Source organism: Mobula birostris, chromosome 3 (assembly GCF_030028105.1).
Source record: "Mobula birostris isolate sMobBir1 chromosome 3, sMobBir1.hap1, whole genome shotgun sequence".
In the NCBI taxonomy this organism is placed as follows: domain Eukaryota; kingdom Metazoa; phylum Chordata; class Chondrichthyes; order Myliobatiformes; family Myliobatidae; genus Mobula; species Mobula birostris.
The window spans coordinates 196,390,901-196,411,882 of NC_092372.1; the positions used below are offsets into that span (position 1 = coordinate 196,390,901).

Here is a 20,982-nt window from a genome sequence, read left to right on the forward strand (position 1 = left end):
TGTATATATATACCTTAACAACCACTTTATTTGCAACTTTTACTTTCATTAAAGTTTAGTGTTTATGTTGATGGAAAACAATGTCTATTTTCCTTTCAACTGTGCTGCTTTATTTAAATAAATACAATCAGTGGCCACTTTATTAGGTACACCCTGTATACCTGCTTGTTAATGCAACTATCTGATCAATCACATGGCAGCAACTCACTGCATAAAAGCAAGCAAACATGGTCGAAAGATTCAGTTGTTGTTCCGGCCAAACATCAGAATGAGCAAAAAAAAAAAGATCTAAATGACTTTGACTGCGAAATGATTGTTGGTGCCAGATGGCATGGTTTGATTATCACATCTCCTGGGATTTTCATGCACAACCACCTCTAGATTTTACAGAGACGGATGTGAAAAACAAAAAATAAAATCCGCTGAGTGGCAGATCTGTGAGCGAAAACACTGTTAATGAAAGAGGTCGGAGGAGAATGCCCAAACTGGTTCAACGAGAACTGGTTTAAAGGGAATAGAATGTAAAAGCAAGGAGATAATGCTGAGCCTTTATAAGACACTACTCAGGCCACACTTGGAGTATTGTCAACTACTTTGGGCCCCAAATCTCAGAAAGGATGGGTTGTCATTGGAGAGAATCCAGAGGAGATTCTCAACAATAATTCTGTGAATTAAGGTGCTAATATATGAAAAGAATTTGGCAGCTTTGGGCCTGTACTCATTGGAATTTAGAAAAGAATGCGGGAGGGATCTCATTGAAACCTACCAAATGTTAAAAGGACTAGATAGGGTGGATGTGGAGAGGAAGTTCCCTATAGTGGGAGTATCCAGAACTAGAGGAACAGACTCAAAATTGAGGGGTGATCTTTTAGAACAGAGGTAAGGAGGACATTTTTTTAGTGAACAAGTAGTGAATCTGTGGAATGCTCTGCCACAGACTGCTGTGGATGCCAATCCCTGATTATGTTTACAGCGGAAGTTGACCATTCCCTGATTAGTCTGGGCATCAAAGGGTATGGCAAGAAGGTGTATGGGATTGAGTGAGATCCGGCATCATCCAAAGTGGAATGGTGAAGCAGACTCGAAGGGCTACGTGACCTAATTCTGCTCCTATATCTAAAGGTCTTATGGTTTAAGCTGGCAGGAAGGTGACAGTAACTCAAATATAAATGCATTACAACAGTGGTGCGCAGAGGAGCATCTGCGAATGCACAACATGTTGAACCTTGAAATGAACTGGCTATAGCAACAGAAGACCATGAATATATGTATACTCAGTAACCACTTTATAAAGGTACAAAAGGTATCTAACAAAGCAGCCACTGAGAATAGTTGGGCATACACAGCATGTGTTATCACAGCTATTTTCCCTCATGGTGGGTGAGGACACAATACTTTTTGCACTTCCCAAACGCAGTAGGACAAATGATGACTGATCATCTTACATATCTATTACAGTGTTGAAAAGAAATTTATCAGGCCGATTCCAAGGAGAGGGAATTATATCTGGTGGAGACTTAAGGTAAATAGCCAAAGGTGAGATGGCAAGAGATGCAAGTTGTAAAGATCTGAAATTCCTTACCTGGAAGGGTGGGTGAAGCACATTCAATGACAGCCTGCAAAAGGGAAATGGATATGTACTGGAAGAGGAAATATTTCCAGGTCAACATGGAAAGAGTAAGGTAATGGGATATATTTTTCAAAAAAATCCATTTGTAGGTATATTAGGTGAATGCACCTCTACATCACATAATTCTACAACTTTAAAGAGGAGAAACTGGAAGTAATAAGGCACTCCACCAGAAGAAAGCAAGTTAGGAGTTAATATAGATGCTTAAAATAAGGAAAAAAAGTAGGGAAAGACTCTTTTCTCTGGTTTGAGAAATAGTGATGATCGATTTCAGATTATGAAAATTCTGTGATGCAAAGTGTTGCTGGAGCATGAAATTCTTCACCTGAAGGAGTAGGTGAGACAGGAGATACTAGAAACCTGACAGGAAAGCTGAATAATTATGTAAGGTAGGTGAAGACTACAGGAAGTGTGGTGGGAGTGGAAATATTTGACTGGATTGGATTTGCTCCAGCAGAATTAGTACTAAGAATTAGATGGACTGAATTGTCTCCTTTTCTATTATAAATACCCAGCCTGGAAACAGAATGAAGTGGCAGTAAACTTTAAATCTCCAATTATGTTGAAGTAGTGCAAAAATAATTTTTATCAAATTAAAAGATATTTCTGCAACTTAAAATTAAAAAAAATTACAGATTTATCTTAAACCATTAAACATAAGATAAACAAAATTAGTTGGTTTGTTCACGACGCAGACTTTTATGGCATATTTTATGCTTTCGTATATTTTCCTTAAATAAATAATGCTTTGTGTTGCAAATTTAACCAAGCTCTGTAGAGACAGCATCCAAAATCAAACTGATATGCACTTACAAGGGCATGAGATGACTTAAGTTTGCAAAACGTATCCTGACTCCTGGAAACAGGATTTTCCTGAATTCTGGAAACAGAATATATTTATGTGATTTACAAAAAAAAATATGAAGGAAACCCATCTGATATTCTGAGAAGTCTACTTTTTATGGCTTTCTGTGGAATTAAAAAATAATGTGCAAAATACATTTGCATTCCTAACTATTTACTGAACAGCAACATACTGTATTAATGAGTAGTCAGCCTGCAAACATAGCAAGATTCAAACAAGATAGATATCCACTGTTGCTTCTGCCTTGACCTTGGTATCTCTGACGTTTGAAGGCAATGTGTGTATGGATACAGTTCTTGAAAAAAGTTAACATGTGCAAGAATCTAAAGCACTGGTCTATCCTAAATGGGAACCCTAACCAATAAATAAAGTTATCTTTGATGACTAAACAAAACACAAGTTACTGGGGTTTCAAAACAACTTGCAAAAGGAATCACATGGCCTGGCAGATGTTGAGGTCATATTCTACAACCCCGCAGCTGAGAGAAAATTCAATATATCTCACTGAAGAGGTTATACCTTTTTAGAATACAAGTTTTTGTTTAAAACTCTTGAGTACCGACAGCAAATTTGTTTCCTAAGGTCTTTTGTTGCCAAATAGAGCCAGATGGTTCAGAAGATGGATTGGGGAACAATGTGAAAGAGGTACTGTTCTATTTTGACCACGTAACCTGCACGTTTAAGAACTTATTGCATTTGCGGCAGTGTTTCCTGTTCTACCTTCATTTAAAAATGCTGGTTAAAATCTGTCCTGAATACAAAACAGGAAGCAAAATTTGCATTATTGTGCATCTCGTAAAATTTATAAACATAAATATATGCAAACTGGTAGGTTTAATTAAAGTATTTTTAAATAATTTATCACTGGTTATTCAGGAAATCTAATTAAGTCTTAGAATTAAAGAGACTTTTGTTTAAATTCATTATTAAAGTGGGATGGTGAAATTGGGCTATTTGCATGTGCTATTACGAAGCACAAAAGAACAATCATACTTTCATCCAATGTAAAGCATTCATCGTTTGTCGAGCTTAATTTTGAACGCTGAACTCAACGGAACAATCTGGCATCGTTTCTCAGAACAACAGTCAATGCATCAATTCAAGTGTGAGCCACTGCGTTTTGCACATAGCAGTCACAGCTGAATGTTTAGTTACTGAATTTTAAGGAAAAATTCTGAATGACTTTTATTGTGAAAAATCTCAGGAATGTTCCTAATTTGCAGTGGAGAAAGAGAAGCTGTTTCTGGCAAGAATTACAGGTTAATGTCCCCTTTTTATTGAGGATTGGAAGTGCAGCATTACTTTGACTTGGGTGCTGTTTACCCAACATACAACTTAAGCAAATTATATGCATAAATATAAATTATTTATAGACCATCTAACCAGTAACAGAGAATAAATGGATATATTTAGTAATTAAGAGTAATTGATGAATTCACTAATTAGACCAACTGACTTTAAGTAGTTTGGAGCTTTTTTTTAAACTTTTCAATTGCAGCAATGAAAATGTTGGTTAATCTAATGGCCTGATTGGTTTCAGTGACAGCTTGAACGTCTTTCTCTTCTTTTCAATATTTTCATTAGTTTCTATGTTTCTACATAGGAGAATACAGCATACAAGAAAGTATATATAAAAGGTCAAAAAAGATTTTAAAAACTACCAATTACATTATATCTATTCATAATAACAATCTCATCACACCGTATTCACGTAAGTTAATCAATAGTTATATTGAAATATACTAATTTATCACAAAAAAAAATCTAACCCCTACCAAGACCGAAGCTGTTTATTGAGGAGAAAAAAGGTAAAATACCTTTTCATATAATAAAAAACAATAATAGCCAACAACTGAATTTAAACAACGAACTGAATGTTTTGAAAATCATTGTTTGAAAGTCTTGCCGAGATTCAGAAATTGAACAACGAATCTTCTCTAAATCTAAGCATGACATAACGTCGTATAACCATTGAGCATGAGTAGGAGGAAAAACATCTTTCCATTTAAACAAAAGCACCCTCCTAGCTATAAGAGAGCTAAAGGCCAAAATATGTTTCTGTTAAGTTCTACCACAGTAATTACATTTGCAAAGATTAAATAGCTCCCATCTTTTCAACCAAAATGGTTCTATCAATAAATATTCACCACAAAGACATGGTTTTGTGACCTGGTTCATCTTAAGGAGTCACTGCATTCAGTGGTGAAACACAAAGGGTGGGCCATAAACTGTTTTATTATCCTGTCTGTTCCCTCATTGATTTTAATCAGGAAATGCCAGAGGGGAGTGTTACAAATAATATTAAATGGGCAGATGGACAGAGAGGATAGAAAAGGAATAAAATGAAGACTGGATGACATGCTGACTGATAATAGAGAGAAAAAAGGGAACATGTGAACCAAATTAGTTTCCAGAGAACAAAAACAGACCACTTAAGTCAGTGAGCGCATCTCCAAACTGTCAATATAGTTACTGCATGAAACAGAAACTGACAAAAGAAATAGCTTGAATTATTCAATGCTGAAATATGGTGCTTTGGGAATTAGAAGATGCGTCAAAACTCAGAAAAAAATTTATTGGTGTAATTCGAAAGACTTGGGAATGGGTGATGGTGACAAATTGGTGTTTGGGACCTAAAACTTAAATAACTTCTTGATAATTTCAAAAAATACTGCAATGGGCTCAACTAATAAGGCAATATATTCACATGTATACTCTAAAATGTAGAATGCATTATTGCACTTATGCTTAATTCTTGTATCTTAACTAGTGAAGCTGGATTCGGGAGGTTGATATGGTTTGCTTTGCCGTGTTATCTTTCAACTCATTACACATCATTACAGACACATCATTACAGATGGATCATGGCTGCTAACGTAGAAACTTGTAACAAATTCAGAAGCTGCAGATCATATTTCACAAAACAGCAGTTGACAAATGAACAAAGGGATAATTTGATGGAAGGAGCGGTTTTGACCCTTTTGGAATTTTCAAAGCTCTTCATTTATGTGCTAAAAATAAACATTGGAGCAGAAGTTACATCTCTGTTACCAAGCATGCATCATCTCATTAGGGGACAATTAATTTTTGGGACATTTTTGAAAAGACATGATATAGCATCATTTATTTCTGAAATGTATTTAAACTTTATAGCCCAGATATGTCAAACTCTCATATCTCAGAACACTCCCATGGGAGAATCCCAACTCCCCATATTTTTCAGACATTTTCCACATTGAAATCAATGTAGTGATTTGGTTATAGGCTTGGGAAATAAATAAGATAGCCTCTATGTTTACTGCTGAACTTTCTCTTTACCTTTATAAAGTCTTACACCAAATACTAAAGACTGCAAAGAATAAATCACACCACCAATTAGAGACAATAAATTAACAACCACATTAAGAAAATTGTAAAGTGAAGCAGTATAGAACAGCAAAAGACATCCTTTCATCTAACTCACATAGATAAAATTAATTAGATTTCAACTCCAAGAACCAAGGTACTACTTTGTAAATTACAGTTATTGGTGCTTCCTTCTCTTGCTGGTTTGAATCTACTCTGTGAGACTAACCAATCTATATTCGTATTTGAAAATTTAAACCATTTTGTTTTTGTCTTCTCAGGAGTTTCAAATTGACTAAATAGATTACAATCTGAACAATTCATTCTTTTTGCTTGAATTGCGTTGGCTTATGGGGTATACAGTACTGTATTATCTCAAAGTTGTCCTAACAATGCAAATTGGACCTACATTGTTAGTCGTAGAGCTTGCATTTGTAAAAATCAGGAATTGTTCATTTGTGAATTAAAACAGACTTGCATTAAAAGCCACAGCCACCAAGTTTGAACTGGAAATAAACATTCTTTCTTCACGCTGTATATTTTTGTTCATTCATTCATCCATCCATCCATCCATTGTGTCATTGAGAAGACAAGCATTTATTACCCATATGACTTCACATGAGGAGATGACGGTGACATATTTTCTAAACTGCTGAAGTGATATAAATGAATGGGGTGATAGGCTTTTTCAGAGGCCGGTTAAACTCCAACTGCATCACTATTGGTCTGTAGCCACACAGGGCAGCCTGAGTTAGACAGACTTCATTTGAAGAGCATTACTTAACCAGACCTACTTCTATACCAATATGGTAATTTTATGGTCATTATACCAGTCACCTCTTCTTTTTTTTATATAAATTCCAGATTTAATTAGATAACATAAGTTAATATCCCTATTACTATAGTGGGATTTGAACACAGACTGAATCTGTATATCATTAGTACAGACACCACCAATACCAAAACTGCAACATGAATATCAAAGCATTGTAACCTATGCAATTTTAATTCCCATAAATAATCATACAATGGCTGGTACTTCTGATTTTTTTGTGCTATGCAAGATGAAAAATTTGGATTTAGCGCCTATAAAATTCACATCCACCTTCCCCACCCCCCACCCCCATAAGTTCCAATTAATGTCCTCTTGTCAAGGAAAGTCCTGTGATAAATGCCTCAGGTCCTGAACAAATATATCAAAAGAGCTATACTGGAAAATTTAATAATCAATACTAAAATGAAAAGAATTCACAGACCAAACCACAAGTTTTGCATATGCAATTAAGGGAAAACTATCACAGCACAATGCGGAAATAGCCAGTAGAAATCTAAGCAGTGACTTCAGAAACTCTGGAGGGGAAAGATCAGCATCCAATTTTGAGTCAAAGTGATGGCAGATGTTAAAATATTTTCAAACATTAAAAAATGCTTTTCAAGATACAATTGCTGCAAATTGTTTACTAAATGGAAGACACAGGGCAATTCCTGCAACCTGGAGATCTTAACTTTATATTAAATTTATCTAAACCTGCTCTGTAAAAGCAGCTAGGATTCCAATTCCAAAACCCTCCTTTGGCTTACAGTTAATTTTTTTTATGTTACTCTGCTCCCATTTTAGTGAAAAATATAACCAGATTCCATTTGTTAATTAGTACTTTTGAGCTAATTTTCACACCTGCTGGATGAAACTGTATTACAATTCCAGAACTAAAAGCCAAACATGACGCTGACTAACCACGCCATGATGATTCACCTCATCCTCTCTGTACACTACAGGATTTGGTTCTGCACATTGACTCCTAAATCTGGAGTAAAAAAAAACATAAACCATATAATCAGTATCCACCTGGAGGGGCAGGCTAGATATAAAAGCTTGAGACCCAATGGTATCATTTTGCTATTAGTGTCCATCAATAATTACGGTTATCACTAATGCAATTGTATTTTCAGAGAAGCACAACAGTTTTCACTGATGTCATTAGGAGCTATGTCCTCCATTTGTACTGGTGCCTTTGTGGAAGCACTATTTCACTGTATATTGCATTACATCTTAATACAGTATTACCATTTTAAAAGGCCTGTCATTTCCTATTTAATGCTAGAACCGGAAAGTGTTCAAATACTGCCAGATGAATATTCATTTTTGTGCCTGTCTGGCAAGCAAAACAAATGTTTAATTTTTGAAATGGGAAACCACATATATCACAATACAAACAAAAACATTACAGCTGTGGTGATTTTTTTTCCTTGAGTTCTCAACTTGAAACTAGATGAAGATGGTCTTTCATTTATGCGGCTGCTTAAGAAAGCAATACTGCACCTCCGGTATCATTTTTTTTGTAAGGCTGCTATAATCTTGCAGATTGTGACAGATTAACAATAGCCTTCATTTTCAGGGTTTGGGCACAATGATAGGATAACAATCACCCCGCCCTTAAAGCACCAAGATCTTTCCTGACAGCAGATTTCATTATTTTCCTGTCTCGGCTGTGACTGTCATGTAGAACATATCTGAATTGCAAAGAAAGCAGCTAAAAGCAATGGGATTCTGTTGTGATGGATCATTGTATTTGGGGGTAACTTCATGTCTGTTGCCTGACACCGCTCATTCCATACGTGAATAAAACATCTGCTACTGAGCTCACAACCTCAATATCTATTTGCAAGCTTGTCTCCACTGTTCAGAAACAGAATTGTTAACAATAAGTTCACTTCTCCTTTTAGCCTCAACTAAAGAACTGTAATTGGCTAATATATTGAATATAATAAACAGCAATAATGCATATTAACTCCTTAAAACAAAAATTATATTGTATTTTTGGAACCAGGTATCGTAGCACCCCACCCAAATCACAAGGGTTTCTTCCTGATGAAGAGCCTTTGGTACAAAATGTCAACTGTTTATTTATTTCCCTCCATAGATGCTGCTTGACTCACTGAGTTTTTTCAGCATTTTGTAAAATATATTTAAGCTCCCATCCCTAATTGCTCTTGAGAAGGTGGTGCTGAACTACCTTCTTGAATTGCTGCACTCTTTACCCACAATGGGTGAGGTAGAAAGTTCTAGGACATTGATTAAATGACGAATGAACAGCGATGTCGGTTCAAGTCAGGATGGTGTGTGCATTAGAGGGCAAGTTCAAGATGGGGAAGTTCCCATAATTTTGCTGTTCTTGTCTTTCGACCTGCTGGAGATTGTGGGTTTGAAGATGCTGTGTATTCATGCAAATGGCAGAAGTTCTACACCTGCCCATTCACCTCCATTCAGGACCCAAATGGCCCTTCGATGTGAGTCAACAATCCACTTGTGAATCTGCTAGGGCCATCCACTGCATCCAGTGTTCCCAATGTGGCCTCCTCTACATTGGTGAAACTCGCTGTAAATCGGGGAACTGCTTCGTCAAACACCTCTGCTCCATCTGCCAGAAGTGGAACTGCTTGTTAGCCAAACATTTTCATTCAGATTCCCATACCAATTTGTTGGTCCATGGCCTCCTCTTGTGCCACAATGAGACCACTCACATGGTGGAGGAGAAAACCCTTATATTCCATCCGGGTAGTCTCCAACCTGATGGCATAAATATCAATTTCTCCCTTCAGTAAAGAAAAAATCTCCCTGGCCTGCTTCTTTTTTCTATTCCCCACTCTGGCCTCTTACCTCTTCTACCTGCCTATCACCTTCTCCTTCCCTTTCTCCTATCAGATTCCTTCATCTCTAGCCCTTTACCTTTCCCACCCACCTGGTTTCAACTATCATCCTCTAGCTGTCCTGCTTCACCTCCCCCATCTTTTTTATTCTGCCATGATCTCCCTTCCATTCCAGTCCTGAAGAAGAGCCTTGGCCCAAAACTGTTTGTTATTTTTATAGATGCTGCCTGACCAGGTGGGTGGGTGAGTGGGTGCACAAGTGTGTTGGGGAGTTGCTGTCGTGCATCCTGTAGATGGCACAAACTACTGTGCATTGGTGTAGTGAATGAATCACTGTGGATGGGTGCCTATCCTGTGGGCAGCTTTGTCCTGCATGGTGTCAAGATTCCTGAGGCCACAGTTGTTCAGGCAAATGGACAGTATCCCATCACACACCCGACTTGAGACTTGTAGATGGTGGACAAGCTTTGAGAAGTGAGGGGGTGGGTTACTGCCAAGTGGAATTCGGACATCCCACCTCTCCTGGAAGTTCCGGGAGTCTCCCGCATATTGATAGTGGCTCCCTGATGCCTGCAAGTTATATACAAACGTTTGTACAATATCCCGGAAATCGATTTTTTTTTGAGAGCGAGAGAGAGAGAGCAAGAGAGAGAGTGAGAGAGTACATGTGAGAGAGGGAGAGAGCGCCATGGCAGAGTGTTCCAAAAAAAAAAAGAAAATATAAAACGGATGTCATCCCAGACTTTTTAAAAGGTATCCGTTAAGTCTTGCGAGACCATGGATTTGCACCTGGAAAGTCTTCACTCTCCAGGGTGCAGGCCTTGGCAAGGTTGTATGGAAGACCAGCAGTTGCCCATGCTGCAGGTCTCTCCACTCCACGACACCGATGTTGTCCAAGGGAAGGGCACTAGGGCTGATACAGCTTGGCACCGGTGTCATCGCAGAGCAATGTGTGATTAAGTGTCTTGCTCAAGGACACAACACGTTGCCTCGGCTGGGGCTCGAATTCACGACCTTCAGGTCACTAGTCCAATGCCTTAACCACTTGGCCATGTGCCCCAGACTACACTAAAGTGTACCCCTGCCTAATAGGGGTCAAATATAATGACAGGGTTGCTTGCTGCGATGGAGCTGCCTCCCTGAAATGAGTTTTTTGCAGGGTGGGATGTCTGGGAATTCAATCCAGAAAAAAACAGGTTCGTATAAATATGCGTATATGTAACAAGGCAAAAAATAACAGAAAACAAATGAGAGATATTGGAGAACAAGAATCTCTCCTCTTGCATTCCAATTCACCTTGTCAGTGTGGAATGCAAACTCACTCCAAACTTACAAGGTGAGTTTGTGAGAATAGAAAGGGTACACAAAATATTTTGCTTTGTTAGCAAAGAGCAGAAAGGTTAATCTACATCTATATACAATATGTGCTCAGCCACAGCTTTAAAGTGATATATAATTTGAGTTAAAACACTACAGCACAGAAACAGGCCCTATGGCCCATCTAGTCCATGCCAACCCGCTTTTCTGCCTAGTCCCACCCACCTGCACCCAGACCATTGCCCTCCATACTTCTCTCATTTATGGATCTATCAAAACTTCTCTGAATCCGCATCCACCACTTCCAGTGGCAACCCGTTCCACACTAGCACCACCCTGAGTGAAGCTCCCCCTCAGATTCCCCTTAAATCTCATGGCTTTCCCTCAAAACTGACAGTATGACCTCGAGTTCTAGTCTCATCCAACCTCAGCTGTAAAGGCCAGCATGTCTATACCTCTTGTAATTCTGTATACCTCTACAAGATCTCCCCTCATTCTCCTGTGCTCCAAGAAATAATTGCCTAACCCGTTCAACCTTTCCCTATAATTCAGGTCCTCAAATCCCAACAACGTCTGGGTAAATTTTCTTTGGTCACTACACAACAGGGATAAAAAAAAACATGATTGTATTGCTTCAATTGCTTAAACTGAAGTTAAAACTTTCCCATCCTGGCAACATCTTTTACATTTCCTCTGCATGCTTCACAATGCAATTGCATTGCTTCACAATACAATTGCATTGTGAAGAATGCAGAGGAAATGTAAAAGATGTTGCCAGGATGGGAAAGTTTTAACTTCAATTTAACTTCAACTTCAGATAGGCAGAATTTGATTTCCATGGACAACAGGAAGCTGTGGGAAGATTTAATCAAGGTGTATAGGATCATGACAGGCCTGGATGAAGTAAACAGAAGGGATTGATTTCCTTCAGAGAAGTGGAAAAAAAAGGGACAAATTTAAAGTAATTGACAGAAGGATGAAGGATTAGAGGAAGACTTTTTCCCCCACCAGAGGGGGTCAGATAGCAAGTTGGGGGCTTGGAATTCATGCCTGAAAGTATGAAATAATCAGAGTCTTATCACATTGAAAAGTTCTTGGCATGTATATTCGAAAAGCCATGATGGTACAGGGCTGTACTAGAAGTTAGAATTGATGTGAATATGATGTGTTGAACTACCTCATTCTATGCTATAAACCTTTTGAGATTTACATGAACACTGAACAGCTTTCTCTTAGCAATTATATGCAAAATAAAAACTATATTGAAACATCTTATTTTGTGAACTGTATTATTTCACCATAAATAATTCTCCTTTATCTTTTCCTTGAGCATAATACAGTCCAATTGTTGTCACTGTATTCATTACTGCACTCACTGGAGCTGGGGGGGGGGGGTGTGGATCTCATTAAAACATATCGAATGTTGAAAGGCCTAGATAGAGTGGATGTGGAGAGGAATTTTCCTACACAGGGGAGCCTAGGACCAAGAGCACAGCCTCAGAATACAAGGTCATCTTTTTAGAACAGAGCTGGGGAGTGATTTCTTTAACCAGATGATAGTAAATCTGTGGAATTCATTGCCACAGAGGCTGTGGATGTCAAGTTATTTAAAGTGGAGGTTCATAGGTTCTAGTTTAGTAAGGGCATCAAAGGTTAAGGAGAGAAGGCAGAAGAATGGGGGGCAAGGGGGTTGAGGGAGAGAGAATAAATCAGCAATGATGGGAATGTGGAGCAGAGCCAAAGGGCCGAAAAACATAATTCTGTTCTTGTGTATTCTGGTAAAGTGCAAGAGACTTTAAATTTCTTCCTCAGTCACACAAAATTCTATTTTATTCTTGGGATATGGATGTTACTGGAATAATTGTCCATCTTAAACAGCCCTGATCTGAGTGGCATGCAAGGCTATTTTAGAGGTCACATTTGTGGGTCACATATAGGCATGATGAGTGGCCGATTTCTTTCCTATAGAGTACTTGCAATCCTTTTGGATTTTTATGATAACCTGGTAGTATTGCAGCCACCATTAATAATACAGCTTTTTATTTCAAGTTATTTAAAACTCAGTCACTGTGGTGAGATCCCCTCTATATCTGGATTAGTAGTCCCAGACTAAATGGTGCTAGACTAGTGGGATAACCATTTTGCTTTGTCATGTTTGAGAAAAATATAAAGCAGCAGCAATTTTGCAAAATGGTGCCTGCACAACAGTTTTAAATTAAATTCCTTTCAGTTCTGTACTCTGTACACCAAACTAGGCTTGACACAGGGATGTTGTGCACTTTTAACACTTTTTAAAGCCCAATGGAACTTTACTACTGAGCTATTATCACAAATGTCATTTTGAAGTGAAGGGTTCGAAATGACCTTTTAATGGAAAGAAAGCTCTGGCTTTATCAGAGCTGACTTCTGCCAAAAAAACAGATGGGGCATGAAAGGAAAATGACATTGGAACTAATCCAACTGTTAGTGCTGTTTACAAAGACTCATTTTAGAGGTATACTACTGTGCCGCACAGTTCCAAAGCACAGAAATGTCACACACTATCAGCTTATACTAAATGGTCTGAATGTGTCAATAAATTAGAAGAATTTTGAAGCAAAATATAATTTTAAATCAGGCAAATATTTATAAATATGTTTTATATTTTAATTATTTGACTCAACAAAATAAAATAAAATACTGAACAGAAGGGGAACCACACCACTCTTCCATGGAAAAAGCTTAGCTACTTGAAATTAAGGAAGGGAATTTATGGTCACTAGCACATTGACTCAGATATACATCTTTTAAAAAAGTTATCAGCATATTTGTCAGCAATATTCTTTTATTAAATATAAACAAGTACAATTCCAGGCCTCCGCTCCAAATTGCTTGGAAAAAGCTGTGTTACAGTCTGGATTACAGATATCTATTGTTCTCAATATTTTGAGTAATCTTTTTATAGTTCACACGTACAGACAATTGAGTAACAACTTCTGACAACTCCTGAGGCATTCAAGAAAGAACTCTGAAAGTGGAAATATTTGAATATTGGATCTATTTGAAGTATAGATATTTAAATTGGAGATCTTCAACTGCACTCATCTTTAATAGCCCAGCTCCTGAAACTAGATAGGTTCATGACACTGCATTAGATTATTTAGTCAGCCACAAAAACTTAATCACTAAATAGAGTTCTCAGTTTTGGCCTGACTAAGATTGTTGTCTGTAATTTAGAGTGTTGGAAAATTTTCAGGAGCGATGTAATTCTCAAAATAATTAGACATACAACTCTGAAATAGAGGACAAAGAGGTTATGAGCAGCTTGTCATACAATTCTGACACAGACTTGTAACTTACTAAATAATTACTGAAAGGCTGAAGGGAAAAGTAAAGGGTTCAATGATTCTAAAAGTGTTGATAGTGGTAACACTGGATACTCTAAAGAAATTCTGTAACTGCTCACAACTATAAGCAGTAACCTTAAGTTTCCGACTATAATTGTACGCTAGCACATCTGTTGGTGTTACAGGCACCAATACAGACTTATTTTGGCAGTGTTGTAAACACAGTAAAGCTGAATTAAACAGAAAAGAAAAAAAATTGTGAACTCTTGTTACTTCTGCCATGATTAATAACGCAAAGCCAAAACAGTCAAAAATCTGTTTTTGTTTGAACTATTGTTTTATGCTGCTACAGTTTACAGCAAATGGTTGGGAGTTCATTTGCAAGGAGCGTTACATCACTTGACATAATTGAGTAGGTCAAGAATCACTGTACATTATACATGAAAAATATCACAGCATGAAGAAGTCTATGAGAAAACTGCAGATCATAGGACTAGTTTTCTTGATTACAGAAAAGAAAAACAAAGTTGATGCCTGTTGACAAGCATGTAGACATCAAGAATAACTATTATAACTCTCTGTTCCTGGGTGGGACCCATATATATCCTGTCTCATGGACCTCCAGAGGAAGTACATTTCCTCAATCCCATCTCCTGTGCATTCTTCCTCTCTAATCAAAAACTAAAGTTCCAACACTTCAAAGATTGTTTTGGCTTTTAAAAATGAGCAGGTCGTCAGAATTGCAAATTAACTACATCATCCTATGTTGGATTTTTTTTTTCTTTAAGACATACGTATGCACACTACATAGAAACCAGAACACAGGAAGTTTACAGTTACTTGGTAGAAAGCATATTACATAAACAAATATGGATCACTTTCTCCGGAAGCAACTTGATAAACTAAGGAGATCTCAGAAACAAAACACAACAATCTTCATCTAGTATATTATAAACTTCATCTGGTACAACTCGGATGAATAAAATGGAACGTTCTGAAATCAAAACCAATTCTAGTTTTGAGTGCCTGCCAAGCACTAACTTACTAAGTAAACCTAATTATAATATCTTGAGAGCAACATAAAATTATCTCCAACTAAAAACAGCACTCTTATCAACAATCTCAATAACACATTCATAATTACAAGAAATGTGTGAATGTGCAGTAGTAAGTTCACAATTGCCAGGTGAGGTGGAGTTAAACATACAAGTCTGTTAGGATTTGCTCCACCTGTTTTCCTTTTTAAAGAACATTTTCATAATCTTAAGGTAATTTCCTCTAATACAGTACCTGTTTAAGTGAAACAAGCATCATAAAATTTAAATATTGGATGATAGTACACCATTTGAGAGGTACACTTGGTTTTCCAGTTCACAAGGTTATTAAGCAGGAGTTAGGCCATTCCATCAGCCTGAGTCCATGCATCCTGAAACAGCTTGTAAACTCCCATCACTGAACATTTAAGCTCAGCAAATAATGTAAGTGCCCTTATCTCTAATCTTTTATCGAGAAATATGCTTAGTTATGAAAATAGCCAATAACCTACTGTTAACTAATTGAAAACTATCCTCAGTTTGAATCTTAAGTGGTATATTTGATTAGCTATACCCATACCTTCTGAGAAATAGCCTTATGACACTTTTACCGTGTTTGGATGTCACACAATCGAGGCCGAATACTACATCTGTCTTGCTGCCTTCTGCTTTAGTTGGTTATTCTTATGTCCTTTTCGAACTTAACAATTCCTACCAAGGAATATCTACCTACCAATTTTTCAGTGATTTGTATTCAGTATATGACCAACGTGAGTGGGGAGCATCCGTATTAGCTCAAATCCAGAGTAACTTGGAACCTGATTCTGGTTTGGGTTGATAAAAAAAAAATTACTTTATCAAGTCTAAGAACACAGAAGCAAAATTCATTCTATGCTTCCACAAGGTTAGTCCATATAAGCCAGGTGAAAAGAAACCATCTGTTTCTGTTGCAATGAGGGCTACACTCCTTCCCAGTCTAGAGGCTCTGTGCAAACAAATCCAATAGGGATCTGACCCCCTGATATTTGGTGCTGCTCTGCATTCTTTTGTGCTGTGATAATATTTCCTTTACATGTGTGCCAAAAGTATGCAATATCATTTTATTGCTCCATTACCCACAAGCAATCCAAAGTAAAAACTTGAGACACAATCATGTACTTCACATCCCCAATCCTTTCCCACTTTCTTTTTCCTCCCCCCAAAGTAAAGGGACACAATAACATTTCACTTGAGCAGGGCATTGGAAAGTGTTCAGCACCTCGAATCATATCACCAGGAAGCATTTGGCTTCACAAGAGCAAGAGGGACAAAACTGGAAAGAACAAAAAAAAGTAGCCAATGAACTGTTATTTCAAGGATTAGGATTCTTCAATTCTCCAGTCCAATGCTATTATGGAAATTTCAAAATAACTGGGCTATGAACCATGTACAAATGGTAGTTATTTTTAAGGTGAAGCAGCTAACATAAATTTGCATCCAGATTATTGCCATGGAAATCTTCAAATTCATTTCTAATGTTTTATACCCGTTATCTGCAGGGATATGAATGATGGACAGAAAGAGAACATTTAGTATAAACTGGTGTCAAGATCTACGCAATATCATGGGCCAAATGGGCTGTCCAGTGCCGCATGGATCTCAATGTTTTAACTACACCAAGGGTTGTCAGGAGATTGATGCACCTGGTATATTGGAGATCTTGGCTTACACCAGAATTGTACAGTAATGAATGAACTGAACACCAAATTTCACTACTTTAGAAAGCATTTCGTACTTTTGAAAGTACTGAGGAAGCAAGCAGATCCTGCGGGAATCCTTTCTGAGTATACTGCAGTCAAAACAACACATCCAATTACCTTTCACTAGTTGGAATTTTCCCATTTCTTGGTTTGTTCACTTGGGCATAGACTGCTTCCATTGGTTGTGTTTCCTCTCTTGCACTCTGTGGTCTAGTGTTTAAAACTAGATGGCGTCCGATGTCCGCAGAAGATTCATACCAACTCATGCCAGCATATGTTGGGTCATCCTCAGATCCATAGGTTCTGCTCAAATCTTGTGGATCAGCATAGTCTCGTTCTCGGGCCTGCCGCTCCCGAATTTCCCGGTGTTTTTCCTGGATTCTGTAAAATTCATGAATATCAAATCATCTTGTGACAAGTAGGTAGTCTTCACAAACACGTCAAATTGAAGTACTCTGCCCGTAGTGTAGAGTACTGCTGATTTTTATAAAATCCAGTTTATTAAAAATAACATTAAGATCAAGTATGTGCAGAAATTTGTACTCTATCTTGGAGAGCACAAGTTCAAACATCAGTCTCATTCATTCAAACTTGGTCAGCACCAGTGATTGGATGTTTCTGCTCCAAAAAGAAGTACTTCCTAATGGTAAACAGCTTAATCTTCTGAAAGGGCATTAAAAAAATATTCCACGCAAGACAGTTTCTTCCACCCTGTTATTTTGGAGTACTCCAGATGACAGTAACCGAGAAACTGAGATAGGCTAATCTGACACTGGTGCTGGGAAGGTAGAGAAGTGTGGGGAAATATGGCTGGGGTGAAGATGTTACAGAAAATAAGAATTGAAGTCATACCAATTTCTTTTATCAAACAAATATACATAGAAAATGCTAGAATCAACACTTTGCAACAGGTAATCTTCCATCCAGCCCAAGCTTCATGCATATAATAATGATATTGGCACAAAATTATTTTCTGATCTGTATCAACAAGCAAATCCTACATTACGGGTAGGGATTTGCATTCCTAGAAAACAGTCTATATTACTATTTCCCACAATTCAAAGCTACTTCATTTGCACACGTATCACTACGTTCATAGAACCATAGAACATTACAGCACAGAAACAGGTCTTTTGGCCCTTCTTGGCTGTGCCAAACCATTTTTCTGCCTAGTCCCACTGACCTGCTCCTGGACCATATCCTTCCATACACCTCTCATCCATGTACCTGTCCAAGTTTTTCTTAAATGTTAAAAGTGAGCCCGCATTTACCACTTCATCTGGTAGCTCATTCCATACTCCCACCACTCTCTGTGTGAAGAAGCCCCCCCTAATGTTCTCTTTAAACTTTTCCCCCTTCACCCTTAACCCATGTCCTCTGGTTTTTTTTCTCCCCTAGCCTCAGTGGAAAAAGCCTGCTTGCATTCATTCTCTCTATACCCATCATAATTTTATATACCTCTATCAAATCTCCCCTCATTCTTCTACGCTCCAGAGAATAAAGTCCTAACCTATTCTACCCTTCTCTGTAACTCAGTTTCTCAAGTCCCGGCAACATCCTTGTAAATCTTTTCTGCACTCTTTCAACCTTATTAATATCCTTCCTGTAATTAGGTGACCAAAACTGCACACAATACTCTAAATTCGGCCTCACCAATGTCTTATACAACCTCACCATAACATTCCAACTCTTATACTCAATACTTTGATTTATAAAGGCCAGTGTACCAAAAGCTCTCTTTACGACCTTATCTACCTGTGACGTCATTTTTAGGGAATTTTCTATCTGTATTCCCAGATCCCTCTGTTCTACTGCACTCCTCAGTGCCCTACCATTTACCTTGTATGTTCTAGCTTGGTTTGTCCTTCCAAAGTGCAATACCTCACACTTGTCTGTACTAATCTCCATCTGCCATTTTTCAGCCCATTTTTCCAGCTGGTCCAAATCTCTCTGCAAGCATTGAAAACCTTCCTCACTGTCCACTACACCTCCAATCTTTGTATCATCAGCAAATTTGCTGATCCAACTTATGGGAAAATGAAGTTTTGTGTTAATTTAATTTCTTTGTACATAAACTCCACAACAGTGAATTTTATTTCATATCACAGTAGTGATAGTGGGTGGTGATTTGTGAATCCTCTGAGGGTGAATTTCTATAACCAAAACAGCAATAACACTGGGGTCAGCTGTACTCTGAGTTAAGGACAAGGTTTTTAAGCAGTAACCAGAACTTTCTGATTGCCCTCAATAATTTTCAGGTTCTTACAATCACCAACAGTTGCCTGTTTGGATGAATTGGTCAATATATTAGCCCTTTTTGGGAGATACATTTCATAATTTTATACAGTTCTGAACTACATGAACAAGATGGTATTTAAAGTACCATCTTTACCATCAAGGTCAAGCCTGAAAGGTCATACGAATGTAATCTTCCATTATTCTGTAGAGAATAATTTAATAATGTCTTATGCACATGGCCAGAAAAGACACCTTGAACATGCTTTCCTAATCCATTTATAGATTTTTTCCGTGCATTTATTAACATAGTTCTCTCAGGACAGCTGCGAATAATCTAAAATGAAATAAAAATTATATTTAAATCCATTTTCACATTAATCCATTGTTTAACCATTAAACTATTTGAAATGCAAAACGAATAATTCTTACCGAGAAAGGTGATTTAATTATTTTAATAAAATAATGTTGAAGTCAGACACATAATAAACATTGGTTTATTGGGTGTTATTATGATCCAGGGGTTCTTTATATGTAAATAATGAGGAACTCTATGAAAACTTGGTGGTAATGGCATTTTAGTAGGTGTTATGAGAACAAAGAATGAACAAAGAAAAAAAAGAACAAAAGGTTTCATGTCATCTTATACTAAAACTTAGCTCTGACTAGAGAAATAATGACATTCCAGTGATAAAGAACAATCTTACACTAATCAAATAGTTATTTTTTCCAAACATCATGTGGGTCAGTCATATTATGCTCTACACATAAAGATGCTAAGAGACTTTCCTTGCACTAGCAATGCTGTTTTGCATTCATATATAACAATTACTTTCAAAACATTCACATTGAACATAAGGGGAAACTTCTTCACTCAGAGGGTCACGAGAGTGTGGAATGAGCTGCCAGCACAAGTGATTCATGTGAGTTCAATTTCAACGCTTATCAAAGTTTGGATAGTTACATGGATAGTAGGAATACGGAGGGTTGTGGTTCTGGTGCAGGTCGATGGGAGTGGGCAGTTTAAATGGTTTTGGCATGGATCAAAGGGCCTGTTTTTGTGCTATACATTTCTATGACCTATTCTTGAGGTCCAACATTATAGCTTAGCTAGATCCGTCCTCATTAGATTTTTAAGGGTTTAACAGCAGGAGTGGTGTGAACCATTTGAAAATGGTGAAGTTGCATTCCATCCACTTACACAGAGAGTGTGGCTTGGCATCGCTTGAGGATTGGATCCTATGTTCTGCTGCATTCTCAGTACCTTTTTTGTTGCCCAATTGCAACTTTATCGCAGCAAGCAGCAACCATCATAGACAAGTCTAAGCCTCCCTACCCAACACATGCAACAAGATACTTTGTATTGTGAAAATATAATCTAATTTCCAATTTATTTTGACTAAAGAGAGCATCATTTAACAGGAACATGACAAGAACTTATGCGAATTTAGAATCTTTTTAGGCCATTGAAGGTTTTTTGTCCACTGAACTGTCCATTTATTATGTTTAATAATTAGTTGTCAGTTTGCTTTTAAAATTGAAGTACTCCTTTTGAAGAATAATATTAACGGATAAACTTTGCAACTAAATTGAAAGAATTTGAACCCGGACAGAGGATATTAGATTCTGTAAACTGTTGTGCTGGGTGGATATATTTCAAATAATATTTAACACTGGGGACAAAAACACAGACTTTAGAATAATAATATTAGATTCTCCAGGGGAGCTTTTCAAGGATACTGATGGGGTTTCCTGCAGTTTGACCCTGAATAGACCAGCTGATCTTTAGTAGTTCCAGATGGTCATCAGTGCAAGACTATACTCGACTTTACTTTTGGTATGA

At 37.5% G+C, this 20,982-nt stretch overlaps 1 protein-coding gene across 7 annotated transcripts in view; it reads right to left on the minus strand.

Annotated features, from left to right (window-relative positions):
• pard3aa (par-3 family cell polarity regulator alpha, a) overlaps positions 1-20,982 on the minus strand; it is an 881,596-nt gene that overhangs the window by 80,924 nt on the left and 779,690 nt on the right. For all 7 annotated transcript variants that reach the window (XM_072253986.1, XM_072253983.1, XM_072253982.1 and 4 more), the window contains one exon: positions 17,022-17,285. In XM_072253986.1, coding sequence (XP_072110087.1) covers positions 17,022-17,285 — 264 coding nt within the window. The remainder of the gene's footprint in view (positions 1-17,021; positions 17,286-20,982) is intronic.